This window comes from Piliocolobus tephrosceles, chromosome 2 (assembly GCF_002776525.5).
Source record: "Piliocolobus tephrosceles isolate RC106 chromosome 2, ASM277652v3, whole genome shotgun sequence".
In the NCBI taxonomy this organism is placed as follows: Eukaryota; Metazoa; Chordata; class Mammalia; order Primates; family Cercopithecidae; genus Piliocolobus; species Piliocolobus tephrosceles.
Window position 1 is genome coordinate 91,095,008 of NC_045435.1, and position 27,595 is coordinate 91,122,602.

The 27,595-nt window shown below is 44.2% G+C and overlaps 1 protein-coding gene across 2 annotated transcripts in view; it reads right to left on the reverse strand.

The window, feature by feature from the left end:
• The window catches only part of LARS2 (leucyl-tRNA synthetase 2, mitochondrial), a 168,205-nt gene that overhangs the window by 13,834 nt on the left and 126,776 nt on the right, over window positions 1-27,595 (reverse strand). For both annotated transcript variants that reach the window (XM_023231307.3, XM_023231306.3), the window contains 5 exons: window positions 20,973-21,073; window positions 17,920-18,102; window positions 16,149-16,318; window positions 13,913-13,990; window positions 10,063-10,174 (listed from right to left, as the gene is read on the reverse strand). In XM_023231307.3, coding sequence (XP_023087075.1) covers window positions 10,063-10,174; window positions 13,913-13,990; window positions 16,149-16,318; window positions 17,920-18,102; window positions 20,973-21,073 — 644 coding nt within the window. The remainder of the gene's footprint in view (window positions 1-10,062; window positions 10,175-13,912; window positions 13,991-16,148; window positions 16,319-17,919; window positions 18,103-20,972; window positions 21,074-27,595) is intronic.

The window sequence follows — 27,595 nt, forward strand, 5'->3', positions numbered from 1 at the left end:
GGGAAACTCTGGGAATGGTCATTTCTGAACATGCCACCTTGGTGGACCATGTTCTCTTCAGTCAATTCTGGAGTTATCTTTCTAAGATGCAGGAATAAAACCGAAGGTATATGAAAGGTAAGTGTTTTAGAAAAAATGAAATATGCATAAAAACTGTCCCAGATCCTTGGGACAGGAATGACTTGACAGTCTGAGAAGACAATATTGAGGCCCTATCACAATATAGTGCTTCTGTTTGCAAAGGACTTTCAACATCCTGTTACATTAACCCTCCTCACACGCTGGGAGAGGCAGGAGGCATTGTTTCCCCATTCTCTCCTGGGGGCACCTAATGCCCATGAGTAATGACCCAGGGGGACATTCCTGGTGCTTAAGCCTCCCCACTTGCCTGGGCTATGTCCCCAGCTGCTCATTCAGAAAAAACGATACACATCTCATGGGGGAGAGCAGGAGACATAGGTTTCCCACGGCGTCTTTGAATTGAAAAAAAAAAATTAGTTGCTATAGATCTGTAAAACTTCAGGAAGGACTGCAACTGAAATGAACACAATGTCCACGGCTCCAACTGCTCTCTCCCGCTTTCCTACAAATGCCTAGAACACTGCCTGACACACAGTACGTGCTCAATCAATGTTTATGGAATGACTGATGGAAACACTGTAGCAAACCTAAGATTCCATCTAGATCCGCTCTTCATTATAAAACTGATCACAAAAGCCCTGGTGGGGTGACGTGTAGAAAAATCACGGCACAAAGTTTGAAATGGGCCAGTTTCTACCACACTTCTTTAGAACACGTCCTGTTGGAGATCTGGTCACAGAAATGACGGACAGACTGACAGAGGCAACACCACAGTGTACACTGTACCACAAGACCTGCCCGGGAGAGGAAGGACCCTAGAGAGAGTAGATCCTCTGACTCCGGTATTCTAGATGCAGAGACCAGAGGGGCATGTGGGAGGGAGTTTCTGAAAATCCAATTTACATCAGTCCTTCTTGGGAGAAACAAAATGAAGGAGGTAGACAGATAATGTGAGCCAAAGAAGGAAGATGAAAGGGAGAAATGTATATTCTACGATGAGAGTGGGTGAGTTTATCACAAATTGGATCAGTATTGTTTTATAGCAAAGACTACGACAGAATTAACAGCAGGCCACTTAAAAGACTTAATGTGGGGCCGGACGCAGTGGCTCACGCCTGTAATCCCAGCAATTTGGGAGGCTGAGGCGGGCTGATCACGAAGTCAGAAGATCGAGACCATCCTGACCAACATGGTGAAACCCCATCTCTACTAAAAATACAAAAAATTAGCCAGGTGTGGTGGTGGGTCCCTGTAGTCCCAGCCACTGAGGAAGGCTGAGGCAGGCGAATGGCGTGAACCCTGGGAGGCGGAGCTTGCAGTGAGCCGAGATAGCGCCACTGCACTCCAGCCTGGGTGACAGAGCGAGACTCCATCTCAAAAAAAAAAATAAAAAAAGGAGAAGATAATAAAAGGCTGCAAAATAGAATATAATATGGCTGCAGCTGGTCAGGACCTAACACCACCCTCCTGAAGTCTCTTGTAACACAGTAAAAAGAGGTGGCTGGGCGCCGTGGTTCATGCCTGTAATTCCAGCACTTTGGGAGGCTGAGGTGGGCGGATCACCTGAAGTCAGGAGTTTGAGACCAGCCTGGTCAACATGGCGAAACCCTATCTCTACTAAAAATACAAAAATTAGCCAGGTGTGGTGGCAGGTGCCTGTAATCCCAGCTACTCAGGAGGCTAAGGCATGAGAATTGCTTGAACCTGGGAGGCAGAGGTTGCAGTGAGCTGAGATGGCGCTACTGCACTGCAGCCTGGGCGACAGAGTGTTATTCTGTTTCAAAAAAAAAAAGACAGAGGCAACTCATTCCCTCTGTGAAGTCAGTGAAACCCTCTTTCACTAACCTAACAATTCATATTGAGAAAAAGCTAGTGTTAGTAAAATACCTGAAAATTCTATATAACCCCAGCGAATAGATTTTTTTGCAAATAGATTTTTTTCCAAACAGAATTTAATGGTATACTAAGTCTACCATGCCATGGTCAATATGAATTTATCTGAGGATATCTCAATATTAGGCAATCAATGAACTGAACACATAGGCAATCAATGAACTGAATATACATCATATCTAAAGGGCAAAAGAGAAAATTAAAAGCAAATAATACATCACCTCAACAACTGGACAACAGGCATTAAGTAAAATATAACTCCCATTCCTAATATGAGTGCTGGTAAACAAAAACAGAAGGCTGCTTCCTTAACATGACAGAGACTATCCACCCCAAACCAACAGCCAACATCACATCTAACCAGGGAGGCGTTTGTTCCATTTATATCTGGAAATGAGACCTGATTGCCTGTAGCCAGCATTCTTTAACACTGCAGAGGGTTTTCTAAGAAGTATAATAAAGAAAATAATCAGACACCATGGTATAACTATTAGAAGAAGAAAGCATCCTTATTTGCTGGTCATAGAATCCTAGAAAATCCAAGAGGATTTTACCTGTTAGAGAGATCAGTAGGGAATCAGGACAGAAAACAAATATGTAAATCAAGATTTAAAAAATTGTATGCCGTTGGAATAGGTTCTGGAGATCTACTGTGCATCCTGGTGACTACAGTTAATAGTTGAAAATTGCTAAGAGAGTAGATGTTTAACATTCCCATCACAACAAATGATAATGTGTGAGGTGATGGATATGCTAATTACCTTGGTTTAATCATTCCACAATGTGTACATATATCAAAACATCACATTGTACACCATAGATATATGCAATTTTTATTTCTCAATTACATCTTTTTAAAAAGACAGTAGGCCAGGTGCAGTGGCTCATGCCTATAATCCCAGCACTTTGGGAGGCCAAGGAGGGAGGACTGCTTGAGCCCAGGAGCTCAGGACCAGCCTGGGCAACACAGTAAGACACTGTCTCTGTAAAAAAAAAAAAAAAAAAAAAAAATTAGCTGGGCATGGTGGCATGTGCTTACAGTCCCAGCTACTTGGGAGGCTGAGGCACGAGGTTCGCTTAAGCCCAGGAGGTCAAGGCTGCAATAAGCCCAGATTGTGCCACTGCACTCCAGCCTGGACAACAGAGTGAGACTCTGTCTCAAAAAATAAAAATAAATTTTAAAAAATTTAAAAAGATTTAAAAAATCTATTATACTAAGAAAATAATGAGTTATTTCCCTCATATATTCCAGAGGATTCAAGTTACTTGGATTAATCTATTAGATTAATAGATTAATTCTTTCTTATAGTTTATCAGTCTACATATATTTTTCTTAACTGATTAAATTTCCATAGTATTAACCTTTATTTGACACCATTAAGAAGACTATCAACTCACAATAAATCTTAACTGAAATAAAACAAATGTTGGTGTCAGTGTGTTTACAGAAGAAAAATATACCAGCCGTTATCAGTCAGAAAATATAGCAGAAAGAGATTCTAGTCTACAAGAATACAAAAGAAAAGAAAATATTTGAGACAGACCATGAGCTGGGATGAAAGTTTGGATGAGGTAAAGATGTGAAACCTTCCTAAATTAATTCTAAGTTTAACCACATTTCAATTTAACTGTCATGGTGATTTCGGGAAAACGTCACAAACTATGCAGAGTTTTGCTGAGAAAAATACACAGGTGAGAAGAGTTAAAGAATTATAAGAAAAGAAATGAAGAAAGGTTAGCCTGCCAGGTGTTAAAACTGTCTGTAAAAATTCAATAGTTAAATCATCGAAGCACAATGCACAATTCAAAAACAGATCCTAGAGTGGAAGATGGAATAACTTCTCAGGAAAATAATTGGTCAATATATATCAAGAGTCTTAAATAGATTCATATCTTTTCCACTTCAAGGAAATAATTTGAAGTGAGAACAAGATTTATGCACAGAATTGTCCATGACGGATTGTTTATGGGAGTGAAATGTTAGACACACTAAGTCATGGCACACATGGAAAATTATGCAGTTGGTTTTTTTTTTTTTTTTTTTGAGATGGAGTCTCGGTCTGTCACCAGGTCACCAGGTGGGAGTGCAATGGCACGATCTTGGCTCACTACAACCTCCAGCACCCGCGTTCAAGCAACTCTCCTGCCTCAGCCTCTTGAGTAGGTGGGACTTCACAGGCACGCGCCACCATGCCCAGCTAATTTTTGTATTTTTAGTAGAGCTGGGGTTTCACCATGTTGGCCAAGATGGTCTCAATCTCTTGAGCTCGTGATCCGCCCGCCTCGGTCTCCCATAGTGCTGGGATTACAGGCGTGAGCCACAGCGCCCAGCCTAATGCGGTTATTTTAAAAGTTTATATGTAAAAAAAAAAACAAAAAACAAACAAACAAAAAACCCCAAATATCATATTCTTAAATATCATATTGTTAAACTGGAAATACTGAGAATTTAATTTTTTGCTAACCTGAGAAACTGACCTAAGCCCAGTGTAAAGCAAAGATGGTCAAACTGTTGCTCTGTGTTCTGACTGACTCTCTGAAGTCTGTGTAGACAGGGTGCACTAGGCCTCTGATGCTGAGACCACCACCACAGCCTGGTGCTTGAGCTCCTGTAAGACATAGCTCCTTGCTCTGGGCCCCGGTGTATAGGCCCCTGTTAGCCATCCTCACAGCTGCAAAGGTGTGATTTCACTCAGGATTTCACTCAGGATTGCAAAGACATGGGATGGGCCCAGGTTGGGCTACTCCAGTTTGCAGAATGAGTTTATCACAAAGGGATTGAAAAGTCCATATATAACATCTGGAATCATGATATCTGCTCCTGTTTCTGTTCAGGCATATTCACAGAAGACCCAGAGAATTTCTGGAATTTGATTTGAGGATGTGCATCAAAAGCCTTAACCTTTTGTATCTCTTCTGACCAAGGAATTACACTTAGTTATGTGTTCTTAGGAAATAATTTTGCACATAAACATTGGCTATTTAGCACTTTTTTTTTTTTTTTTTTTTTTTGATGATGGAGTTTCAGTCTTATTACCCAGGCTGGAGTGCAAGGTGCGATCTCGGTTCACCGCAACCTCTGCCTCCCAGGTTCAAGCGATTCTCCTGCCTCAGCCTCCTGGGTAGCTGGGATTACAGGCATGCGCACCACGCCCAGCTAATTTTGTATTTTTAGTAGAGTCTGACAGCTGGTCTCGGACTCCCGACCTCAGGTGATCTGCCCACCTCAGCCTCCCAAAGTGCTGAGATTATAGGTGTGAGCTACCGCACCCGGCAGCTATTTAGCTTTTTTTAAAAAAATGTATAACTATAAACAGTTTGAATGTTCAATGATAGTGCGTAAATTCAAACAATGGAAAACTGTATGACCATTAAAAATGATGTTGTAGGCCAGGTGCAGTGGCTCATGCCTGCAATCCCAGCACTTTGGGAGGCCGAGGCAGGAAGATCCCGTGTGGTCAGAAGTTTGAGACCAGCCTGGCCAACACGGTGAAACTCTGTCTCTACTAAAAATACAAAAATTAGCTGGGTGTGGTGGCAGGTGCCTGTAATCCCAGCTACTCAGGAGGCTGAGGCAGGAGAATCTCTTGAACCTGGGAGGGGAAGTTGCAGTAAGCAGAGATCGTACGACTGCATTCCAGCCTAGGTGACAGAGTGAGACTCCATCTCCAAAAAAAGAAAAAAAAAAAAAAATGATGTTGTAGAAAAGTATTTAATGACCCATAAATAAATACGTTCATGGAATATTTATTTAAGTGAATAAATCAGGTTATAAGATAACTTCTAGCTTAACAATAAAACAAGTCATCAATAAAAGGGAATGAACTACTATAAACAGAACATGGATTAATCTCAAAAGCATTAGGCTAAATGAAAGAAAACAGAAATGACTACACATTGTATGATTTCATTTATATAACATTTCTGGAAAAGGCAAAACTACAGAGACAGAAAGATTAGTCATGCTGGGAGTTGGAGTGGGTGTGCGATTGACTAATGGTGTGAGGAACCTTTTTTCGGTCATGGAAATCCAGTTCTAAAACTGATCATGGTGATGGCTGAACAAGTATATCAATTTACTGAAATCATTGAGTATATACTTAAAATGGGTAAATTTTAGGGTATTTAAATTTTATAAAGAGACATGACAATTAAAACACAACACAGATAAGTGCACACAAAATACAATACACATAGGTAAGTGAACACAATCATTTTACTTTTTCTTTTTTATGTTTTATGAGACAGGCTCTTGCTCTGTCAGCCAGGCTGGAGTACAGTGGTATGATCATGGCTCCCTGCAGCCAGGAATTCCTAGGTTCAAGTGATCCTCCCACCTCAGCCTCCCGAGTAGCTGAGCCTACAGACACATGCCACCACACCCAGATAATTTTAAATTTTTTGTAGAGATGGGGTCTCCCTATGTTGCCCAGGCTAGTCTTGAACTCCTGGGCTCAAGTGATCCTCCTGCCTGGGCCTCCCAAAGTGCTGGGATTACAGGTGTGAGCCACCACACCCACCACCTGATCTGCACTAAGACGCTGACAGTGGCTGTTTATTTCTAGAGGGTGATGGTAAACAGACTTCTATTCTCAGTCCTTGTCATCGGGAACTGGTCTGACAATTATAGCTGGGCCTCAGTGTTATAAGAAATTCACCAGTTGTGCATAGCTAGGCCATATTATTCTCCTCGTCAACACAAATGATCTCACTGAACACCAACATCAGACAGTCACACCGAAAACATAAAAGGAGACCAAAACAAGGCCAAGTCATAATTTTGTCAAAGTACAAAGACAAGGTCACTGTGAAATACACAAAATATCAAACATCCCCTTCTCTAGGCAAATACGAGTGACTACTATTTCTTTACTAATTACCACTTTATCCTTGCTCAGGTGTACCTCCCTAGAGATAAGATTTCTTAAGATACCAATCACAAAACTGTTGACTTATTGACAGCACTCAATCTAGAGCAAATCCTCACTTCCTGAGACCTTTCCCCAAATTATTCTACCAAAGCCCAAATTCATTATATAACAGGTCCTTCCTAATACCCTCCTACTGAGATGCCCAATGTCTCCCCCTGGTAATAAACCCAACTTGTTATCTGAAGGTGTGTTCCTGGTGGTCTCTGGCTGGAGAATGCTGATAGAATTGCGGGTTCACAGAATTTCACCTGAGATCCTCACTGCCTTTGGCTGGAACCCTTGACTCAGAAACAGTGCACGCATCTGAGACCCCCTTGTGTCTCTACCTGGATGAGGTGCCACTCACCCTTGGCTGGGAATTGAGTTCATGCTGAATTGAACTCCAGGATTTCACTGAAGCTTTTAGTGTTGCACTTATCTGATTTTCTTAAGAATAGGTCCCACTTTGGACATTTGGTTGTTTGATCAGAATTCTAATGTTCTTTGGTGAAACTGTTTTCTAGCAACTAACACTGCTGGCCTAATGACCTATCTATCTGCTTGTGTACTATCTTGAATGTTGTTTGTCTATTAGGAGAAGATGGGAATAGGTCCCATAAATTTGTCCCTGAGCTGGCCCTGAGGGTGAAGTGGTCAGTTGGTTACTTCTTGGAGACACGCTGTGCCCCGAGTCACCATTGCAAAATCTCATAATGACTTCTTCCTCAGCCTTGTTCTTGTGTTCCTGAGAACTGCTTTTATGTTAGTTTTGTCCGCCAATAATCAAGAGGCTTTGTCTGGCTCCTGATCAGTGATGACTTTGATCAAGCACCAAGACGCAAAATTCCACAAGCACCAACCTGTGGATGTGTTGAGGCTCTCACAGGGTCTTCTTGGTCTTTTCAACCTAAAACTGCCTCCTCCACCACAAACACATCCTTTCTTTATGTTTTCTAATTACAGCCCTAACTCCTGTGCATATCTTTTTAAGTGCCACAAGTTTCCAAAGACAATTTGGAATGACAGTGATCCCTTTGGGGAACTTCTGATATGAACAAAATTGTTCATTTGAGAGGTTCCTTAGAACAAAAAGGATAAAACAATTCTGACTATCCAATGGTATGATTTCATTAACTGGTATGAGGTATCTAAACACAAACTGGACTCAAAAATTCTCCCTTAAAGATTCAAAATGTGAGAAATTTAAAAACGGTTTCCCCTGTAGATCCACTGAAAACAATTTCAGTTCTTCCCATCTTTCCTCACGTCCTTCGTCTTTACGTTTAAAACCTTGCTCAACTCGTGAAATCCTTATAATTGCCTTCTCCTCCTCCTCTCTCATTCCCCTCGTACTGTAAATCAGTTGCACTACCTCATTGTCACTTAAAATTGCAACCCCTATGAAAGAGGCATCTGACACTGACTGGTAGGAGTATTTAAGCTATGTGGTTGTGTTTCGCTCTGCATGCTATTATTAAGGACTTCCCGAATTCCAGAATGGAAAGACAGGAATTCATTACAGAATTCAAACTTATCTTGGATACACTCAACCCAGGACTCTCTGACCTCTTCCAACTAAGCCACCTGTTGGAGGGGGCCAGGAGTTGCAAAAGCTTGGTTTAAAAAGGGTAACTAAAAGAGTAACTGGAAAGACCCAGAAGATGACTTAAGACACAATGAAATACACTTGTACTCAATCGGGATGTCTTAAAGCATATAAAGTGGGCAAAATCTGTTGGGAGCTACACCACATCTCTTTCCTGCTAAAGTAAACTGGACCTTGATTCAGTCTTGCAAGCAGCAAAGAATGAATCCAGAGGAAACTTCAGAGTCAGACCCATCCAAATCTTTACCCAGTTTTTAGAATTAGTTCCTGATTTCCAAAGCCCTTTACACTTTTTTGGTTGATGCTTAAAGTCAGAAATTGTAGATATGGTACATAAACACAAAACTGGCTGGCAAATCATCCCACTGCATAAACTTCAGTATTTGGCTGAACAAGTTTAATTTTAAAGTGGCTTTAGATATCAAAAAGGATAAAAATCCAAACCAAGCTCATGGGTTTACAATGAAAGCAAATTAAAACAGATTTGCTCTTCCTCAAGGGATGAGAAACACTTCCTTTTGACAGAGACACTTATACTGTAAAAAAGGGGACCCTGGAAAAATAACAGTCTCATCTTAGCTAAAAAGAAAAAGGAACCACTGCTCCTCCTGCAGAATTAAGAAGCAACTCTTAGGGAGATGGTAGAGCCCAATTCCCAGCGATTCCCTTAAATCAACAAGGAGTACTATGTTTTAAAGTAGAAGGCAATAAACAAGGCTTTGTGAGAGGCACTACTCTGTCAACTATAAATCCTACTGCAGTTTCCACCCATCTCCTGTAGGCATAAAGCTGCTTGGGTGGTGGGAATTTCACATAATCCTCAAATTCTTCTTATCACTCAAGCTCACACTGAGACTCGTGGTTTGCTCAACTGAACAACATGCATTTCTTCTCTGTGACACCACATCAGTAAATTTAATTAGGATAGATCACATGCATTTCAGATGACCTATTTCTAGAAACATCTGAAGACTTTCCCATGCATGATCCTTCAGGAGCTCAATTACGTGTCACTTTGCCCCTCCCTATATACTTGGCCTAATCCCAGTTTGATGATTATGTGAAGTCTTGGTTTTGTCCAGGCTAATGTTCCAATGATGTGGAGAGAGTGCTAGAGGCTGAAATTCAAGCAGGCAGTCAGGCCTGCTTTGATGCCTAGATTAGGAATAATTGGTGAAAAGTGCTGAATTACAGTGTAAGTTTAGACCTATAACTTAATTTCCATCTGTAGAGTGGTACTAAACATGAGTTTCTATCTTAAAAAGACCATGTAGGTCATAGTATGTGGATACTGGGGGGCTGAGTCACAAGAAGGGATTGAGGTGGTAACATCAACACCTACATTAGTCTGGACACATTATTCAAAGCAAGGAAATGTCTTTTCTTTTGGTAGGGGTGACTATGTGGATGAAATACTACCATTCAGAGTACAGCACAGAGAGGCTGATGAGTATAGATGCCAAATGTTGGACTCTATATCTGAGGACATCTGAGTCCCAAATGATGTTCAGAAAGAGGCTTGGGCAAATTCTAGTTAGTAGTAACTGGTCAAACAAGGACTCTGCCACGTACCTGCCCAGATCTCTGAGGTTATGTGAGGGGCCATTGGAGCAGCCATCACCATCAGGGCACACAGAGCATCCTCAAACTCGGGGCTATGGAGAATGACTCTCTGAGAGGTTTGCTAAGGAAGAGAAAAAAAAGTAAGAAGACTGAGGTATAAAAATAAGCACAGGTAAGAAAGACCATTAATGTATCTGAAGTCCAGAGACACAAGCTGGTAGGAAGAAACTCCCTTTGCCATCCATTTCTGCTTGGGACAAAGAACTTCCCCTACTTAATGATAGCACTAAGATAAACTACAGCAAGCCAGGTATGGTAGCTCATGCCTATCCTCCCAGTACTTCGGGAGGCCAAGGCAGGAGGATCACTTGAGCCCAAGAATTTGAGACCAGCCTGGGCACTATAGCAAGACCTCATCTCTATGAAAAATTAAAAGACAAAAGAAAATTAGCCAGGCACAGTTGCACACCTATAGTCCCAGTTACTTGGGAGGCTGAAGTGGGAGGATCACTTAAGACCTCACTTAAGATCTCCTTAAGGAGATCAAGGCTATAGTGAGCTATGATTGTACCACTGCACTGAAGCTTGGGCCAGTGAGACCCTGTCTTAAAAAAAAAAAAACTACAGCAGCAGCAACAATGAATACATGATGTTAACTTATTTAGTCCTCACCACTCTTTGAGGGTGGTATTCTTACCCCATTGGACAGATGAAGCAGCTAAGGATCAGCGAGGGAGGGCAATCTGCCCCCAGGCATACTGTAGCCGAACTCTCAACCACTCTGCTAGGTTTCCTCTGCGCTGTAGGTCCCCAGATAAATGCATGGAGACCTGCTCAAAGGTATTAAACTGTGAAACACCCAGGGCAGGGGGGACTCTCTACCCTACTCAGGGACCCCTATTCTCTTAAACACCTTTGGTCAATTCCAGCAAACATGGTTGTGTTTAGCTCTGTGTGTTATTATTAAGGACTTCTCAAATTCCAGAATGGAAAAAGAGAAATTCATTACAGTTTCATTTCAGTTTCTTGCTTTATTTTTTCTGATTAAAAAACTAACATTCAGCACAGAAAACACAGGAAATGAAAAACTACTCATAATTATACAACCTAGAAAAAAAGGTATATTATATCCTGTCTCCAAAAATGCAAAAATATGTATATAGATGCTTATTACACATGTAACATTTTCAGGATTGATATTCTTACCATATGAACACTTTTTTTTAATTTTAAAAATTATTATTATTATTTTTCATAGAGATGAGGTATCTCACTATATTGCTCAGGCTGGTCTTGAACTCCTGGGCTCAAGCCATCTGGTGCCCTGGCCTCCCAAAACTGAAATTCAAGTTACAGGTGTGAACCACTGCACCCAGCTCATATGAACACTTTTGTATCTTTTTTTTTTTTTTTTTTGAGACAGAGTCTCTCTCTGTTGCCCAAGCTGGAGTGCAGTGGCATGATCTCAGCTCACTGCAACCTCTGCCTCCTGGTCCAAGCAATCCTCCTGCCTCAGCCTCCTGAGTACCTGGGACTACAGGTTTACAGGTGTGCACCACCACACTCAGCTAACTTTTTGTATTTTTAGTAGAGACAGGGTTTCACCATGTTGACCTGGCTAGTGTTGAACTCCTGACCTCAAGCGATCTGTCTGCCTTGACCTCCCGAAGTGCTGGGATTACAGGTGTGAACCACTCTGCCTGGCCTTGTGTCATGTATTTTTACTTAATATTATATGATAAACAGTTTCTGATATTAAGTATTCTTCAAGACATGATGTTAATGGTGGTGGCACATTCCTTTCTTATTGATACGACATCAGTCATTTCCCAATTCCCCCATCAGAGGACATTTGGGGTTCTGAGTCTCTGATTATAAATTATCTGCAACAAATACTCCTGGATCAGAGGATATAACACAATCAACCTGACAGCCAGAGTGCTTCCTGGCAAGGTTACATCAACCACAGCTATCACTGGTGTGTAAAAGTCTATTTTGCCATCTTCGCAATCATAGGGAATAATTATGCATTTATTTTCATTTTTTTGAGAGAGGGTCTCACTCTGTTACCCAGGCTAGAGTACGGTGCCACCAAACAGCTCACTGCAACCTCAAATTCCTGGGCTCAAAGGATCCTCCCACCTCAGCCTCCTGAGTAGCTGGGACTATAGGTGCATGCCACCACACTTGGCTAATTTTTAAATTTTTTATATATGAGGTCTCGTTATGTTGCCCAGACTGGTCTCAAACTCCTGAGATCAATTGATCCTGCTGCCTCGGCCTCCCAAAGTGCTGGGATTACAGGCATGAGCCACTGTGCCTGGCCCTAAATAGTTATGTTAAAGCATTCTCAGCAAATTTGACAGATATTTTTTTTTAAAAAAAGCACCTTGTTTTAAATTTGCCTTTCATGATAATTAGAGAGGCAGATTTTTTTTTCTCCACAAATTTATTGGCTATTTCTATGTCATCTTCTGTGAGTTATTATCTTTTCATATGCTTTGACCATTTTTGGTTAGGTATTTTCATATGAATATGCAAGAGTGCTTTACCTATTAAGGACATTAACCTTCTGTCTGACATATGTTATAATTTTTTTAACATACTGAAAATGTCAAGTTTTATGTAGTCAAATTTGAAATTTCTTCCATTGTTCTTTTTTATCTTTATTTTGCTTTTTTAAAATTATCTTTTTAATTTTATTTTTAGAGACAGGGTCTCCCACTCTGTTGCCCAGGATGGGTTCAAGCGATCCTCTCGCCTCAGCTTCCCGAGTAGCTGGGGCTACAGGTATATGCCACCACATGCGGCTAATTATTTTATTTTACTTTTTTGTTTTGTTTTTGTTGAGGCGGAGTCTCGCTCTGTCACTCAGGCTGGAGTGCAGTGGTGTGATCTTGGCTCACTGCAAGCTCTGCCTCCTGGGTTCACGCCATTCTCCTGCCTCAGCCTCCAGGGCAGCTGGGACTACAGGCGCCCACCACCTCGCCCAGCTAATTTTTTTGTATTTTTAATAGAGACGGGGTTTCACCATGCCAGCCAGGATGGTCTCGATCTCCTGACCTCGTGATCCGCCTGCCTCGGCCTCCCAAAGTGCTAGGATTACAGGCGTGAGCCACTGCGCCCGGCCTAATTATTTTAGTTTCTATGTGGCCCAGGCAGGTCTTGAACTCCTGGCCTCAAATGATCTTCTCAGCTTGGTCTTCCAAAGCGTTGAGATTACAGGCATGAGCCACCATGCCTGGCCCCCACTGGTCTTAAAAGCTTGGAGAGGACTTCATTTTAAAAAAGCATTTGTTAATAGCTTTAATGAATGCTTTTGTTGTCCAATAGCTAAGAACATTTGTTGACAAGTCCTTTCCCTGGCAAGAAAAATGGCAGTCACACTTAGCAAGGAGAAAATCCATACTGAAAAGGCTGACTTTTGGCATTGGTGAGAATGATCCTGATCCATCCAGGTTAAATGAATATCAAATGTAATGATGCTGAGGAGGTATCACAATTCATTCAGGAAATCAGACAGCGAGGGTGTGAAGAGCCAGAAGACAGGGAGGCCTGAGTCTGGTCTTAGATTTGTCACTAATCAACCAGACATGTCATCTAACTTCCCTGGGCCTCAATGTCCTCATCTGTAAAATATTGGGGGATAAGGGGGTTTGGACCAGAAAATCTTTAAGAAACTTCCAGTAATAAAACTAGGTTGTGACTATGGAAAAATGTTTCCTTAAGATAATCAAGCCACACCTAGGTGGTGACACAGTGGGGGTGCTCTCTGTCCCTCTTGGGACCCTGTGGGACCCCTTGCCACACCTCTCCCTCCCTCCTCTGCAACCAGCAAATGAGAGGACAGGCCACTTACCGAGAGGGCACTGCTGAGTCCCATCAGCTGAGAAATTGCAGAATTCAGTGAGAAGTCCTCTGTGAAATGGGTGGTCACCTATTGGTAAAGATTCAGTTATTCACTTATTTCCAAATTCTTTTAAGTTTTCCACAAAAAGACTAAATTATCAAAACAAAAAAAGGAAAATGAATTGGATGCAAAGATATTTATAAATATATCTACTATCTCAAATAATCGCTATGTTTCATCTGCACAAATATTTTTAAAATTCAAAGTCAACACTGTTTCCACTGTTGAAGACTATTCTTCCACATATCTGGGATACTGTTGGTTCTCATAGTAGGTGTTTAGAAAAACAGTGCTAGTGACTGGGAGTGGTGGCTTACACCTGTAATCCTAGCACTTTGGAAGGCCGAGGTGGGTGGATTACTTGAGGTCAAGAGTTCGAGACCAGCCTGGCCAACATGGCAAAACTCCATTTCTACAAAAATACAAAAAATTAGCTGGGTGTGGTGGCGCATGCCTGTAATCCCAGCTACTCGGGAGGCTGAGGCAGGAGAATTGCTTGAACCTGGGAGGTGAGGTTGCAGTGAGCCGAGATTGTGCCACTGCACTCCAGCCTGGACAACAGAGCGAGACTTCGTCTCAAAAACAACAACAACAACAACAAAAAACAATGCTAGTGACATGAATAGGAGGCAGGACCCACTGATGGACAAACTCAACGTAACAGAAAACAGGAGTAAAGGATGTCACTTCTGCTTGGTTATGTGGCTTTGCTTCACACTCATGGTTTTTAGTCTATGGGAGAAGGTTAATTTTACTTTTTTTTTTTTTAAAAACAGAGACTCGCTTTGTCGCCCAAGTTGGAGTGCAATGGCACGATCTTGGCTCACTGCAACCTTTTCCTCTCAGGCTCAAGCGATTCTCCTGCCTCAGCCTCCCAAGTAGTTGGGACTACAGGCGCGTGCCACCATGCCAGGCGATTTTTTTGTATTTTTAGTAGAAATGGGGTTTCACCGTGTTAGCCAGGATGGTCTCAATCTCCTGATCTTGTGATCCACCCGCCTTGGCCTCCCAGAGTGCTGGGATTATCAGCGTGAGCCACTGGGCCCAGTCAATTTTACATTTTGAAGTGTACGGTCAACATAAGAACATTAACACAACTTGTCAGCTTTTTCATATTTCTGTGCTTTTCCATTTTGACTACAGGCAAGAATACAGAAAAGTTACACATCTTTAAGGATGTCAAAAGTTTCCAACTTGTTGAAATAACCCAATTCTATTATCTGACAGAACAGAAGAATTTGCCAAATCCAGGGAGAAAATATGTGGTATGAATTCAATCGCTCAGGCATCACTCAGACCCCTACATTCATTCAGGGAGCTCTGTTCCTCCATACAGAGAGGGTACAGAGGAGAGAAATAAAGCGGAAGAAGTGTCAACAAATGAGAACATGCTGGACCCAGGGCCATTTCAGGTTATATAAACCAGAGAGGCAAAAGCCTGCCATGCATTATCGTCCTCATTATCAGAGTGCAGATGAGTGATGCTGATTAACTTTATGTCTGAATCAGCATACTTTTTTTTTTTTTTAAATCAGCTTAAGAAGAATTTGGGATATTAGATACCCATTATAATGACTCAGATTTGCAGAAGTTAACCCACAATAGTTCACATGGATATTGTGTAACAAAGTAACTGAGTGGGAAAGTCCTGGCTATGTGGAAGACTGGGATTCTAATCTCTGCTCAGTTCCTCACTAGCTGTGTGACGTTAGGCGAGATATCTGGACCTCATCTCTGTCCCCATCTGTACAACGAGGAGGCTACAGAGGACAGTTTCTGAATGCCCCCGTCAACTCTAAAACTGTGTTTCTGTTAATGTAACACATACGGTGTCATCCTGGATGGACAGGGTGATCCTGGATTTGGTTCTCTGCTTGGATGTGTTAAATGTGGAAACATGGAAAGTGGCAGCTTCCTGAGACCCAGGATGGACAAATGTGGGACATCATCAGACAGCCATTTCCTGAGGGCCTCTCTTTGCATTAGAACGTATGCACTGGTGATCCACCTTGGTAAACTACCCAAAACAGCAAGGCCAATCACTCAAAGCAAGGACCACCATCGCCAGAAAGGAAGACCCACAGTGGCCTACCCCACGGCAGGGAGGGCCGCAAAGACCACAGGCAAAGGTTCCCAAAGAGTGCTTGGTTACAGAGTTAACCACTGGAACTGGGGAGTTTCTGACCTGAGAGATGACGGAGTTCTTGTACTCCCAGAGCTTCCTGGCCTCGGCTTTCTCCTTGTCACTCAGCAGCTGAGGCTGGGGAGCCTTCCCAGAAGCCCTGGCCTCAATAAACCTAGTTGTCAAGGCCCACAGTCGTTGTTGCCATCTCAGCACCCCAGGAAGAGCATCAGCTGAACTCAGCATCAGTAAATGAGAAAGAGAGAGTGCACAACATAAGGGTGATGGACGTGGTATAACTACGCGGAGAAAAGCACCTGTGAATTGATGCGACACTTCACTGCACCCTAATGGATTCCTCTGAGGGCAGGCTGAAGGATCCTCCCTGGCTTTCAGTGCCTGAGAATTCAGACCAGGACCAATTCTATCTCATTTTAGCACCCAGATTCAGGGCACTAGATGGCAGGGCCACTCAAAGTGCCACCCACCAACGGTCATGAGCTCAGAAGCTTGGTCAAGATGAGCCCTGGTGCCCTGCCGCCTTGATTAAGCAAGCTTGCTGGGACAAAAATGCCATGGAGCTAACATGGTGCTTGGGAGACAGCGCTGACTCCTGCTGGATAGCGTGACTGTGCTTGCAGCCACGCTGCTGTAGACTGTGAAGTACGTTGACACAATCCCTGTCCTTGCAGGTATGTGTGTTTTCCATATTTTACACAAGTTCGTCCAATCCAGCTTTTGATCTGATCTTCTGGTTAAGCTGAATTGGCTTTACTTGGTGGCCCTGGGTTACACCAGTAGCCAAATTAGGGTCAGTCCAGGTCCTTGTACTCTCTGGCCACTAGGCTAGGCATCCTCAAGCCTGAATGCACAGCAGAACCTTCTGGGAGGCTTCTTAGAAAGATTCCTGGAGCCTGTCCCCTGGGTTAGGGGTGGGAGCCAGAACCTCCACCTGTCTGTGCTTTGCAAGCCCCCCAGTGATTCTGAGGCAGCTAGTTCCAGGACTGGCATCTGTGACCACTGTTCCAGACCACACTTCCCACTAGCCACAGTACATCAAAATAAACAGTGATTTCTCAAATGGCATGCATACCTCACACAAAGCTCAGGATTTCAGGCATCTGACTTCCTCTTCCCACAACAACACTTAGGGCAGATCATATGAAGTAAAAATGAATGACTGTTGGACGGGTTTATTCTAGAATAGCCAGATACTCAAGATTATTTTACTTCATGTCATTTTAGTGCTAAACAACTCTGGAGAGACAAATCTCCCCTAAACGGGGAGATGGAGGGTGCTGTGGGTGACTGAGAGGCCACAGGTAACACCAGGCCCAGGCCCCTCCAGGGGCTTTCTGGATTGGTGAGGGAGAATGACACTGTTCTAGAAAAAACCTTCCAGGGTACATCAAGAAAGAGGGAACTGGCCTCTTGGGACTATAGCAGGCCTAGGAGTAGCTCAGAAGCCAGTCTGTCTCCAAGGAAACCACTCTCAAAGCATGGTCCTTGTAGAGGGTGCACCAGAATCACCGCTGAGCTTGTTCAAAGGCCACCTGCTGAGCCCCATTCTGGAGGCTAAGTCAGCAGGCATGGGCGGAGCAGTGGAGTCTGCATCTGCAACATGTTTTCCACATGATTCTGAGGCTCGCTTACTTTTGTCAACACCCGTCTAAGAGTGGTTGCAGGATGCTGGTCAAGCTGCTACTTGCTCTATGGAACTGATTCCTAGAATTCTCTACTACTGTCTTCAGCAAAGACATTTCCTTCCTCAAATTCCTTCAAAGTCCAGGGCAGATCACAAAGGAAGCAGGTCAGGAAGAGGAAGGTGACTTACTTTTCACATCCCACAAGATATCCTTCTCAGGAGGGGCGGCAAAAAGGATGTAGAGCCGAATTGTGTCGATTCCATACTGCTCCACAACTTCTTCTGGGTCCACCCCGTTGTGTTTGGACTTACTCATCTTCTCCCACGTCACCTCTAACTTCTCTTTCGTTTTTGCATGAACAGGAACGGAACCTAGATGCCAAAACAATCCATAGGTATGGTATGTGTGATTCTGAATTGCTTCTACAGAAATAGCGTCAATAAGAAAAAACTAGGTGAGCGATGGAAAGTGTCCATTTGAAGAATCACACTAATTCACTTAACAAGCCGCTTTCTCTCCCTCTGTATTGTTATAAAAATATTTTTATTTTTAAATGAATGAGGCCCACCTTCCTCTCACAAACCTTCATGAATAAACAGTACAGTTATAACGGCCTGTGCCAGCTTTTTCTGTAAAACAATTTCCCCCTTTACAAGTAAATTATTTATACACAAAAAAGGAAAGTAAAAAGTAATTTTGAAAAATTCATACACGTTGCCGTTTTCTTGATGGATCAAGGGTCTCTCATGCAAGTTGGCAGCCTGACCTGTCCCATCCATGCTGCAGTCACCAAAACATGATCTCGTACTCTCAGGGCATATGGAATTTACTTACCGGGCTCATGGTAAATGTAGTGGTCCCTTTGTGGTGCCAGCCACCCATACCCTGTTCTTTGGAATTGTCTCCTGCCCTACTCACATACCACTGGTCTAGATGGTGCTGATGGAAGAGGTCTTAAATGGCCACATTTGGATGAGGTGACCTTGTTGCCAAGCCCTACTGGAGAGGACTAGTAAGGGCACCTGGCAAGGCTAAGCCTCTATCTCACAAATTGGAGCTAAGAGACACAGAAACTTTATTTCCATGTTGCTGAGCACTGGAACCATCAGGTCCTAAGGAGATGGGGCGAGATTTGCCACTGTATCTACCCAAGGTCACTTGTCAAATTGAAACTGCAGAGAGCAGAATCCAAGTCTGGCAGATGAAGGAGAACAGGACAGAAGAATGGAGAGTAGCAGGAAGAACTAGGAACTAGAGAGCTGAGGAGAAAAGGAAAAAGGAGTGGCTGGTGACTTCCTATGGGCAGTAGGGCCTAGCTCTATTTCCTGCAACTGGGTTTGGGTGGATTTCTTTTCCTCCCAGCCAAATAATCTCTGACTCCAACAGCAACCAAACTAACAGGGGACTGATGTACAGACCTAAAAGCCAATTCCATACTTCATGAGAGTTACATCCATGAAGGAGACAGAAACCTGCCCTTGCTGATCAAAGTATTCTCACCCAGTAGGCAAGACAACGTGTGAAGAGAAAAGATGTTCACAATACTGCCTGACCCCATGACAGCAGAGAAGGGGAGACTGAAGTCCTAGAGGTTTATCCAGGCTGTAGTGAGACTCAGGGAACCACTGGCCCCCTCTACTCTGACCCAGGCTGTGTCTAGACCTTAAAACACTGTTGTGCAAATTAGGAAAAATGTATCTTTCTGGGCAGAGAAGTTGACAAGTTAGAAAAAGTCACCCTCTTTTGGCAGATGTGGCCCTGAAATGTATGACTTGACAAATGGCTGCATTTCAGGCCCTACTGAAATCAGAGCCTTGGCTTGGTTCTTTTGTGTAGTGCACAAACTGCACAGCTATACATGGGCAGCCTTGCCCCTTACAAAGAACACTTCACTAATTGTGAAGCTGAATTCTATGTGCACCTGAATTTAGCTCTTTCCCTCTGTCATCCATGCTGGAGAAACACTGCCAGTTCTGCTTCTCCAGCTTCTTTTTCTCCCACGGACCGTTACAAACCTTGATATATTTTGTTTTGATGAGGTAACTGCATTGACTGCTTCCCTAAACCCTGTCTCTAATGTTTACCTGGAGAGGCTGCCTCCCATTTACAGGGTTGTTGTGTGACCTAATCTCATCCATTCTGCACTGGTTTTTCTAAATGTAATAGTCACAGTGCTGGGGGTTTCTTACAGCTGTCGCTATACATACCGCATATCTCCACCCGTTTTCTCTCTCTCTCTCTCTCTCTCTTTTTCTGAGACAGAGTCTTGCTCTGTTGCCCAGGCTGGAGTACAGTGGCATGATCGTGGCTCACTGCAACCTCTACCTCCTGGGTTCAAGTGATTCTCCTGCCTCAGTCTCCTGAGTAGCTCCAATTACAGGCGCATGCCACCATGCCTGGCTAATTTTTATATTTTTAGTAGACATGGGGTTTTGCCAAGTTGGCCAGGATGGTCTTGAACTCCTGACCTCAGGTGATCCGCCTGCCTTTGCCTCCCAAAGTGCTGGGATTACAGGCATGAGCCACCGCGCCTCACCCCTACCTGTTTTCTAACATGTCACATATTCCACGTGTGTGCTGGGTGCACGTGATACATCCTCACCATGGAACCTGAAGATCTGGTGATCCTCAGGGTGAAAATGAAGGGTGAAATGTAAAGGATGAAGGGTGAAAATGCAGAGTGGAAGGAAAAGGCTTACGACAGCTGGGACAGGAGGGAAGTTCGGGGAGTCAGGGGGAGGTGGGGAGTCAGGGGGAGGTGTTTTACTGGGAAATGCTAAGAGGGGGCTGCTCTGGGGTGCTATGAGTAAACAGAGTGCTGCCCCCTAAGGTTCTGAAACATGCCACTAGACCATGTGGGGAGAAACACTGGGAGTACCCCAGTTCTGGAAGAATGTGTCTTGGGCCTGGGGGTTCTGTCCCTGAGGTGGGCTTTCAAAGATGGTCTGGGATGGGAGGTGATACCCCAATTGACTCTGTTACATACAAATGAAAACCCTGCCAGAAGCTGAGGTGGCACTTGGGCTGAAGGGGGCTGGGGCAGAGGAGCAGACGGCCAGTCCAGGACCAGGCTTCGGGGGCGCAGGCCAAGAGGGAGCTGAGGCTTAGAGACCACATGGCCAGCGGGTCTCTCTCCCGCATCCTGCCCCACTCTAGAGGCAGATGCCTGCTTGCTCTAGCTCTCAGGCCTGGCCTTGGCTCTCTGGGAGTACCTGGATGGGACTGGACGGGCCATTCTTACCTGTGAGATCCACTTCCTCTCCCTGTAGATACTGTCCAGATGGTAGGCGGAATGTCTGCCCCTTGATAAGGCCTTGGGCCAGCAGCTTATGAAAAGGCTCCCTGAGGAAAGAGAACAGGAAAAGGAAACAGGAGGAGTGGGACATGAAGCATTGAGAAAACAGCAACACAGACCTTACCTCGGATGGGCAGAAGTAGCTGCGCCTCATAAAAGCAGTTGGGCTGACCGAGGCCACTTATAAACCCAGCTTAAACAAATGGCTCTTTAGAAATAAGCGATAAGAAAATAAATTCAGGCCGCGTGTGGTGGCTCACACCTGTAATTCCAGCACTTTGGGAGGCTGAGGCAGGCGGATCACCTGAGGTTAGGAGTTTGAGACCAGCCTGGCTAACATGGTGAAACTCCAAATCTACTAAAAACAAAAAAAAAATTAGCTGGGCATGTTGGTAGGTGCCTGTAATCCCAGCTACTTGGGAGGTTGAGGCATGAGAATCGCTTGAACCAGGGAGGTAGAGGTTGCAGTGAGCTGAGACGTGCCACTGCACTCCAGTCCGGATAACAAGAATGAAACTCTGTCTCAAAAAAAAAAGAAAAGAAAAGACAGTCAAATCTGTAGGTATTACCTACAGGTCTATTTTATATTATGGTGAAGTGGAAAGAGCCCTAGGCCTCAGATTTGGAAGCCCTGGATTCAAAATGTCAGTTCTGCTTCTCAGCGAATTCTGTGAGCCAAGGCAAGTCACTTACTTGTGCTGAGTATCAGTTTGCTTACCTATATAATGGGGGTTAAAAAAAACCTGCCTCCGCTGGGTGCGGTGGCTCATGCCTGTAGTCCCAGCCGTTTGGGAGGCCAAGGTAGGCAGATCACGAGATCAGGAGTTTGAGACCAGCCTGGCCAACATAGTGAAAGCCCTCTCTATTACTCAGGAGGCTGAGGTAGGAGAATAGCATGAACCTGGGAGGCAGAGGTTGCAGTGAGCCGAGATTGTGCCACTGCACTCCAGCCCGGGCGACAGTACAAGACTCTGCTTTAAAAAAACAAAACAAAACAAAACAAAAAAACCTGCCTCAAAGTGTAGTTGGGAAGATTAAATAAAATGACTTCATAAATGTACTTGTAAATTTTTTTTTTTTTTTTTTTTTTTTTTTTGACAGAGTCTCGCTCTGTTGCCCAGGCTGGAGTGCAGTGGCCGGATCTCAGCTCACTGCAAGCTCCGCCTCCCAGGTTTACATCATTCTCCTGCCTCAGCCTCCCGAGTAGCTGGGACTACAGGCGCCCGCCACCTCGCCCAGCTAGTTTTTTTTGTATTTTTTAGTAGAGACGGGGTTTCACCATGTTAGCCAGGATGGTCTCGATCTCCTGACCTCGTGATCCACCCATCTCGGCCTCCCAAAGTGCTGGGATTACAGGCTTCAGCCACTGTGCCCAGCCTTTTTTTTTTTTTTTTTTTTTTTTTGAGACGGAGTCTCACTCTGTTGCCCAGGCTAGAGTGCAATGGCGCAATCTCGGCTCACTGCACCCTCCGCCTCCCAGGTGCAAGCGATTCTCCTGCCTTAGCTTCCTGAGTAGCTGGGATTACAGATGCCCACCACTACATCCAGCTAATTTTTGTATTTTTAGTAGAGACAGGGTTTCACCAAGTTGGCCAGGACGGTCTCAAACTCCTGACCTCAGGTGATCCGCCTGCCTCGGCCTCCCAAAGTACCGGGATTACAGGTGTGAGCCACCCTGCCTGGCCTAAAAAAAGTTTTAAACCATACAAGTCATACATGAATATAAACCTTCTGTTCAAATCCAAACACTACCACTCCTTTCTAGGCCTATGTCCTTTCAGGAGGCAGTTGTTATTAATAGTTTGGTAAATATCCCTGGTAAAGTCTGGAGACATTTTTCAATGCCTTTGTATACATAAATGTATACCTACCCACATACGGTTTTATATATTTTTTGGGATTTATATAAGTGGGATTATACCTTATGTATACTTTATGGTATTTCACTTAATGATATGAGTGGATTTCTCCATAGCAGTTCATATAGATCTATCTCACTTTTAAAAAAGTTACCTAGTGTTCTGAAATATGAATTGATTATAACTTATTTATAGTGCCTGTTTTTAAAAAGTAGTTTTAGTTATACCCTTACTGGGTAAATAGTAACATATAAACTTTTTCTCATAAGAGGACAAAAACAGGTTGACCTTCATACTGAAATTATTGCAAATTTGCAGTTGTTTATTCTTAAGAATCTGCCTGATTCAATTTTGAGGCATTTCAGCAAGACCTATTCCAAACTCGAAGAATGATTCATGGAGACATCTGCTGATAACACACATTAAGTATTTCATGTTCAGGGCACCAGGTAGGAGCAGTCATTTCCTGGAGATCCAGTGATGTTCTCCTCAAACATCACCAGTACATGGCTTTGGTTGCTCAAGATAAATTTTTAAAGGTGTTTTTAGGACAAAAATTAGGAGGGAATGATCTGGATTCAAAGATAAAGACAGGTAGGATGATCAAAATCAGCAGCATTGGCCAGGCGCTGTGGCTCATGCTTATAATCCTAGCACTTTGGGAGGCCGAGGCGGGCAGATTGCCTGAGCTCAGGATTTCGAGTCTGGCCTGGGCAACACGGTGAAACCCTGTCTCTACTGAAATACAAAAAGCTGGCCGGGTGTGGTGGCTCGCACCTGTAGTCCCAGCTGCTCTGGAGGCTGAGGCAGGAGAGTTGCTTGAGCCTGGGAGGCAGAGGTTGCAGTGAGCCGAGGTCGCACCACTGCACTTCAGCCTGGGCGACAGAGCGAGACTCTGTCTCAAAAGAAAACAAACAAAAAAACCAAAAAAAAAAATCAACATTAGGCCTCAAGGAGGAGCTGGGAATCCATTGGGAATCCAAGGAATCCTGTTCTCTGGTCTTGCATTTTATCAAGTGGCACAACACGGCCACCTTTTGAGAACAGACAGAATTGCAACCTGCGAAAATCTGACTAAAACCTGCTGCAGCTTCTCCTGCCTCGTCTATTATAACTTTTTTTTTTTTTTTAAGGTAAACTGTTAAAGTATAGCATACATACTGAAAAGTGTGAGTCCTAGGGGTATAATGATGAATTTTCACAACATAAAACAGACTTGTGTCATTGGCATTCAGCACAATTAGCAGAACGTGAAATCAACCTTCCGCCGCCCGCTTCGAGGCACTGTCTCCTCACTATGGGCCCCTATAGCCTGACTGCGAACACTATCGTTTCATTTGCCTGTTTCTAACCCACCTGTAACCATTTCTGAGTGAGTGCTCTCAGGGGATGTCCACAAGGGAGGCTCTCCCCAGAACTGGCAGGCAGGCCCTCAGCAGTACACCCACACCAAGGCCTGCTAGTTACATGAATACATCCTAACATCTGAAAGCTCCCAACAATGCAACTTGATAGTTGAAGCTCTTCTGGACTGTCTGTCTTCTCTGAGGGTTGCAGTGCAGCAGGGGCCATCTCAGATGGATCATCTAGAGCAGGGATGGCAAAACCTAGCCAACTAACCCCAGTGCCCTCGCCTACAACCACCCAGACGCCGTTCATCGACAGCAGCACTGCTGGTGCTCGGAATGAGTCTCAGAATTCTTCTTTGTACCATATAATCAGAAAGCAGAGTTATTATGTGAAATGTATTGCTTATTTCTTCGGTGAGTATTTCTTGAGTGCCTGCTATGTGCCTGGCACTGAGCTAGGCACTGGGGATATAATCTGGGCAAAGCAATCTCTGCCCCTGGGGAGCCAGCCTGTTGATGATCACTGAACCAAACCAATGCCTGACAACTCTCAGCTGTGAGGGAGGAAAAGCGTGTAGTCATCTTTGAAGAGCTCCTCCTCCCAATCAAGTCCAAATTCCTCCACGTAGCCATCCAGGACTTCTCCCCATCCCCTGCCACTCCCTCTGCTCTTTCAAATGTTGCCCACATGTGCTTCCGTGTCTTTACTCACGCCATTTCCCAAACTGTTATCAAAACTCTAGTCCTCCTTCCTGTTTCAACTCAAATGCCATCTCCACTAAGAAGGTATCTCCTGGTCAGAATTAGAATTAGTTCCTTTTTCCTTCCTGATGCATCCTGTGTAGGGCCTGTATTATATCTAGCAGCTATTACATTTTATTGTGTATTTAGATAAGCTGCTTACCTTTCTCCTGTGAGGAGGAGGATTTTTTTTTTTTTTTTTTTTTTGAGACATGGTCTTGTTCTGTCACCTAGGCTGGGGTGCACTGCAGCCTCAGTCTCCTGGGCTCAAGTGATATTCCCACCTCCGCCCCCACAAGCAGCTGGGACCACAGGTGCGCACTACCATACCCAGCTAATTTTTTGTATTTTTGGTAGACATGAGGTCTCACTACGTTGCCCAGGCTGGTCTTGAACTCCTGAGCTCATGCAATCCTCCTACCTTGGCCTCCCAAAATGCTGGGATTACAAGCATGAGCCACTGCTCCTGGCCTTGAAATCCTTGAAGGCCACTCTCAGTCTCCAGTTCCTAATAGATGCTCAGTAATGTTAATTGCTTTGGACTCAACTAGGCTTGTTTCAGTGAATGAATAAACCTACCAGCACGAGGGGTGGGGGGTAATGTGGGTGGGACAAAGTGGAGGCAAGAGAGGAGGGAAGAAAGAAATGAATGAAGAGGGGCACTGGATGCTATACTTTCCAGCTAGCGCCACCACCTTTTTGCAGGGAGGGGTGCATTGAAAGATCCCAAGCAGCCGAAGCAAGAGAATGAGAGCAGGAGAATGCCCTGATGAGTGCTCACATGGAATTTCCCAGTGGGGAAAGGGGCGCTTCCCAGCTCCCAGAAGCCTGCTTGTTCCCAAGTGTTTTCCCTCCACTCTTCCAGGGAGCTAGGGAATGGGCCACAGGGCTTTGGGAATCTGGTCTTCACTCTCTTGGCTGAAGCTGGCCATGTCTACTCTCATGCGTAGTTTAGCTCTGAATGAGTCACACTTGTTTATTCATTCAACATGTATTTACATGACAATTGGGTACACAGCACACTGAGCAATTAATTGGAGAGCTTACAATAAGAGCAGGCAGCCCAAGACATGCTCATAAATAACCATCAACACTACAAGAAAGACATACCAAATGTGATATGGAGGTGCAAAGTGCACAGGAATGAAGGACAAAGGATGTCAAGGGCCCTATTGGACTTGGAACCCAAGCCTGCTGAAGCACAGATCACATCACATTGCCAAGTTCATTATTCAGATTCACAATTGGGGTAATGTGTTTCCCTTTTGTTCACTCATTCATTCACTCAGCAGATGGTACTTGGGAACAGACTTGTGTATGCAGCTGAGTTATTCATTCATCATAGTGACTGTGCACAGCAGGGGCCTTTATACGTGAGTGGAAAATCTGCAACTCTAAACCACTAACAAACCCTTCGGACTCAGGACCATCGAATGTGGGAGTATTAGGCAGGGCCTCTGCCTTGAAGAAGGCCCTGGATTTATCTGAGTCAGCTTTCTTCCTACTCCTTCAGTACATCCCTGGAGGTAGATCATGCTTGCTTGCACTGAAGCACAGCTATATGTAAGCACAATGATGAAAACTGGGGGGAGATCTTCACAATGTATTCATTAGTTTAGACTGCACTAATTCAGAAATTGCAACAAGTGATAGCTGCTGGGCATTGAAGGCCACATTTGTCCCACTTGGAAGAAGGAAAGATGGGAGGGAGGGAGGCAGGGAAGAGAAGGGACAGAGGGAAGGTAGGGAGGGAGGAGAGGGAGGGAGGGAGGTAAGGAGTTGCTAATTATTAGGATAAACAAGGAAATTCAGAACATTGGCCATTTTAAGTGCTCTTAAAAAATCACTACATACAAAGAATGTGCTAATTACAATATGAGCAAAGAATATCAGGGCATATCAGAGCCCCACCTACTTGCTGCAGATGACATTTATCTACTCACGAAGCCCCAGATAGCCTGCTGCGCACACCCCTGACCTGGTGGGAGAGTGGCCTGCCAGGCTGCAGATCTTTGAAGGCCATGGATCTCTGAAAATGGTCTCCAAATTGGACTTTTCATTAAATCAGACTAACTTTGCCTTCCTCTTCTTCGTTGTTCTGTGCCCAGGGCTATCATGTCACATAATTAGCTTAGTTTCCAAGTATTAGCCATGGCTCATTCTTAAAATATCACCCTTCCCACATCCTAGCAGCCAGTCAGTGGCACAGAAGGAGGGCTTACTAATACAGCAGGACCCAAGTAAAGCTTCTCTTCCCTTCCTGTTCCTTTTCCCAGTAGCCCCGTTTCTGGCATGATCAGAGAAACAGAGAAGAAAGCCCTGTGGATGGGGGCTTGCTGTGCTCTCCAGGGTCAGCAGGCAGCCTGCCCTCCACATGGGAGCTACCTGAGCGGCTGCTTGCTTTCTGTTGATTCCAAACTGAAGGGAGAAATTCAGTTTGGGGAATTTAGTGTCTAAGTTGCATTACAGAGCTACAACAAAAAGTGACAAGATTCCATGTTTACAGCAGTCTCCCACAAAGGGAGAGAAAAGGCTTCCCGATCTCATTCAGTGAAGACGGGCCACGACATGTTCCCATGCTCTAATGTGCCCCTCTCTTTCAACCTGATGCTAACCACCA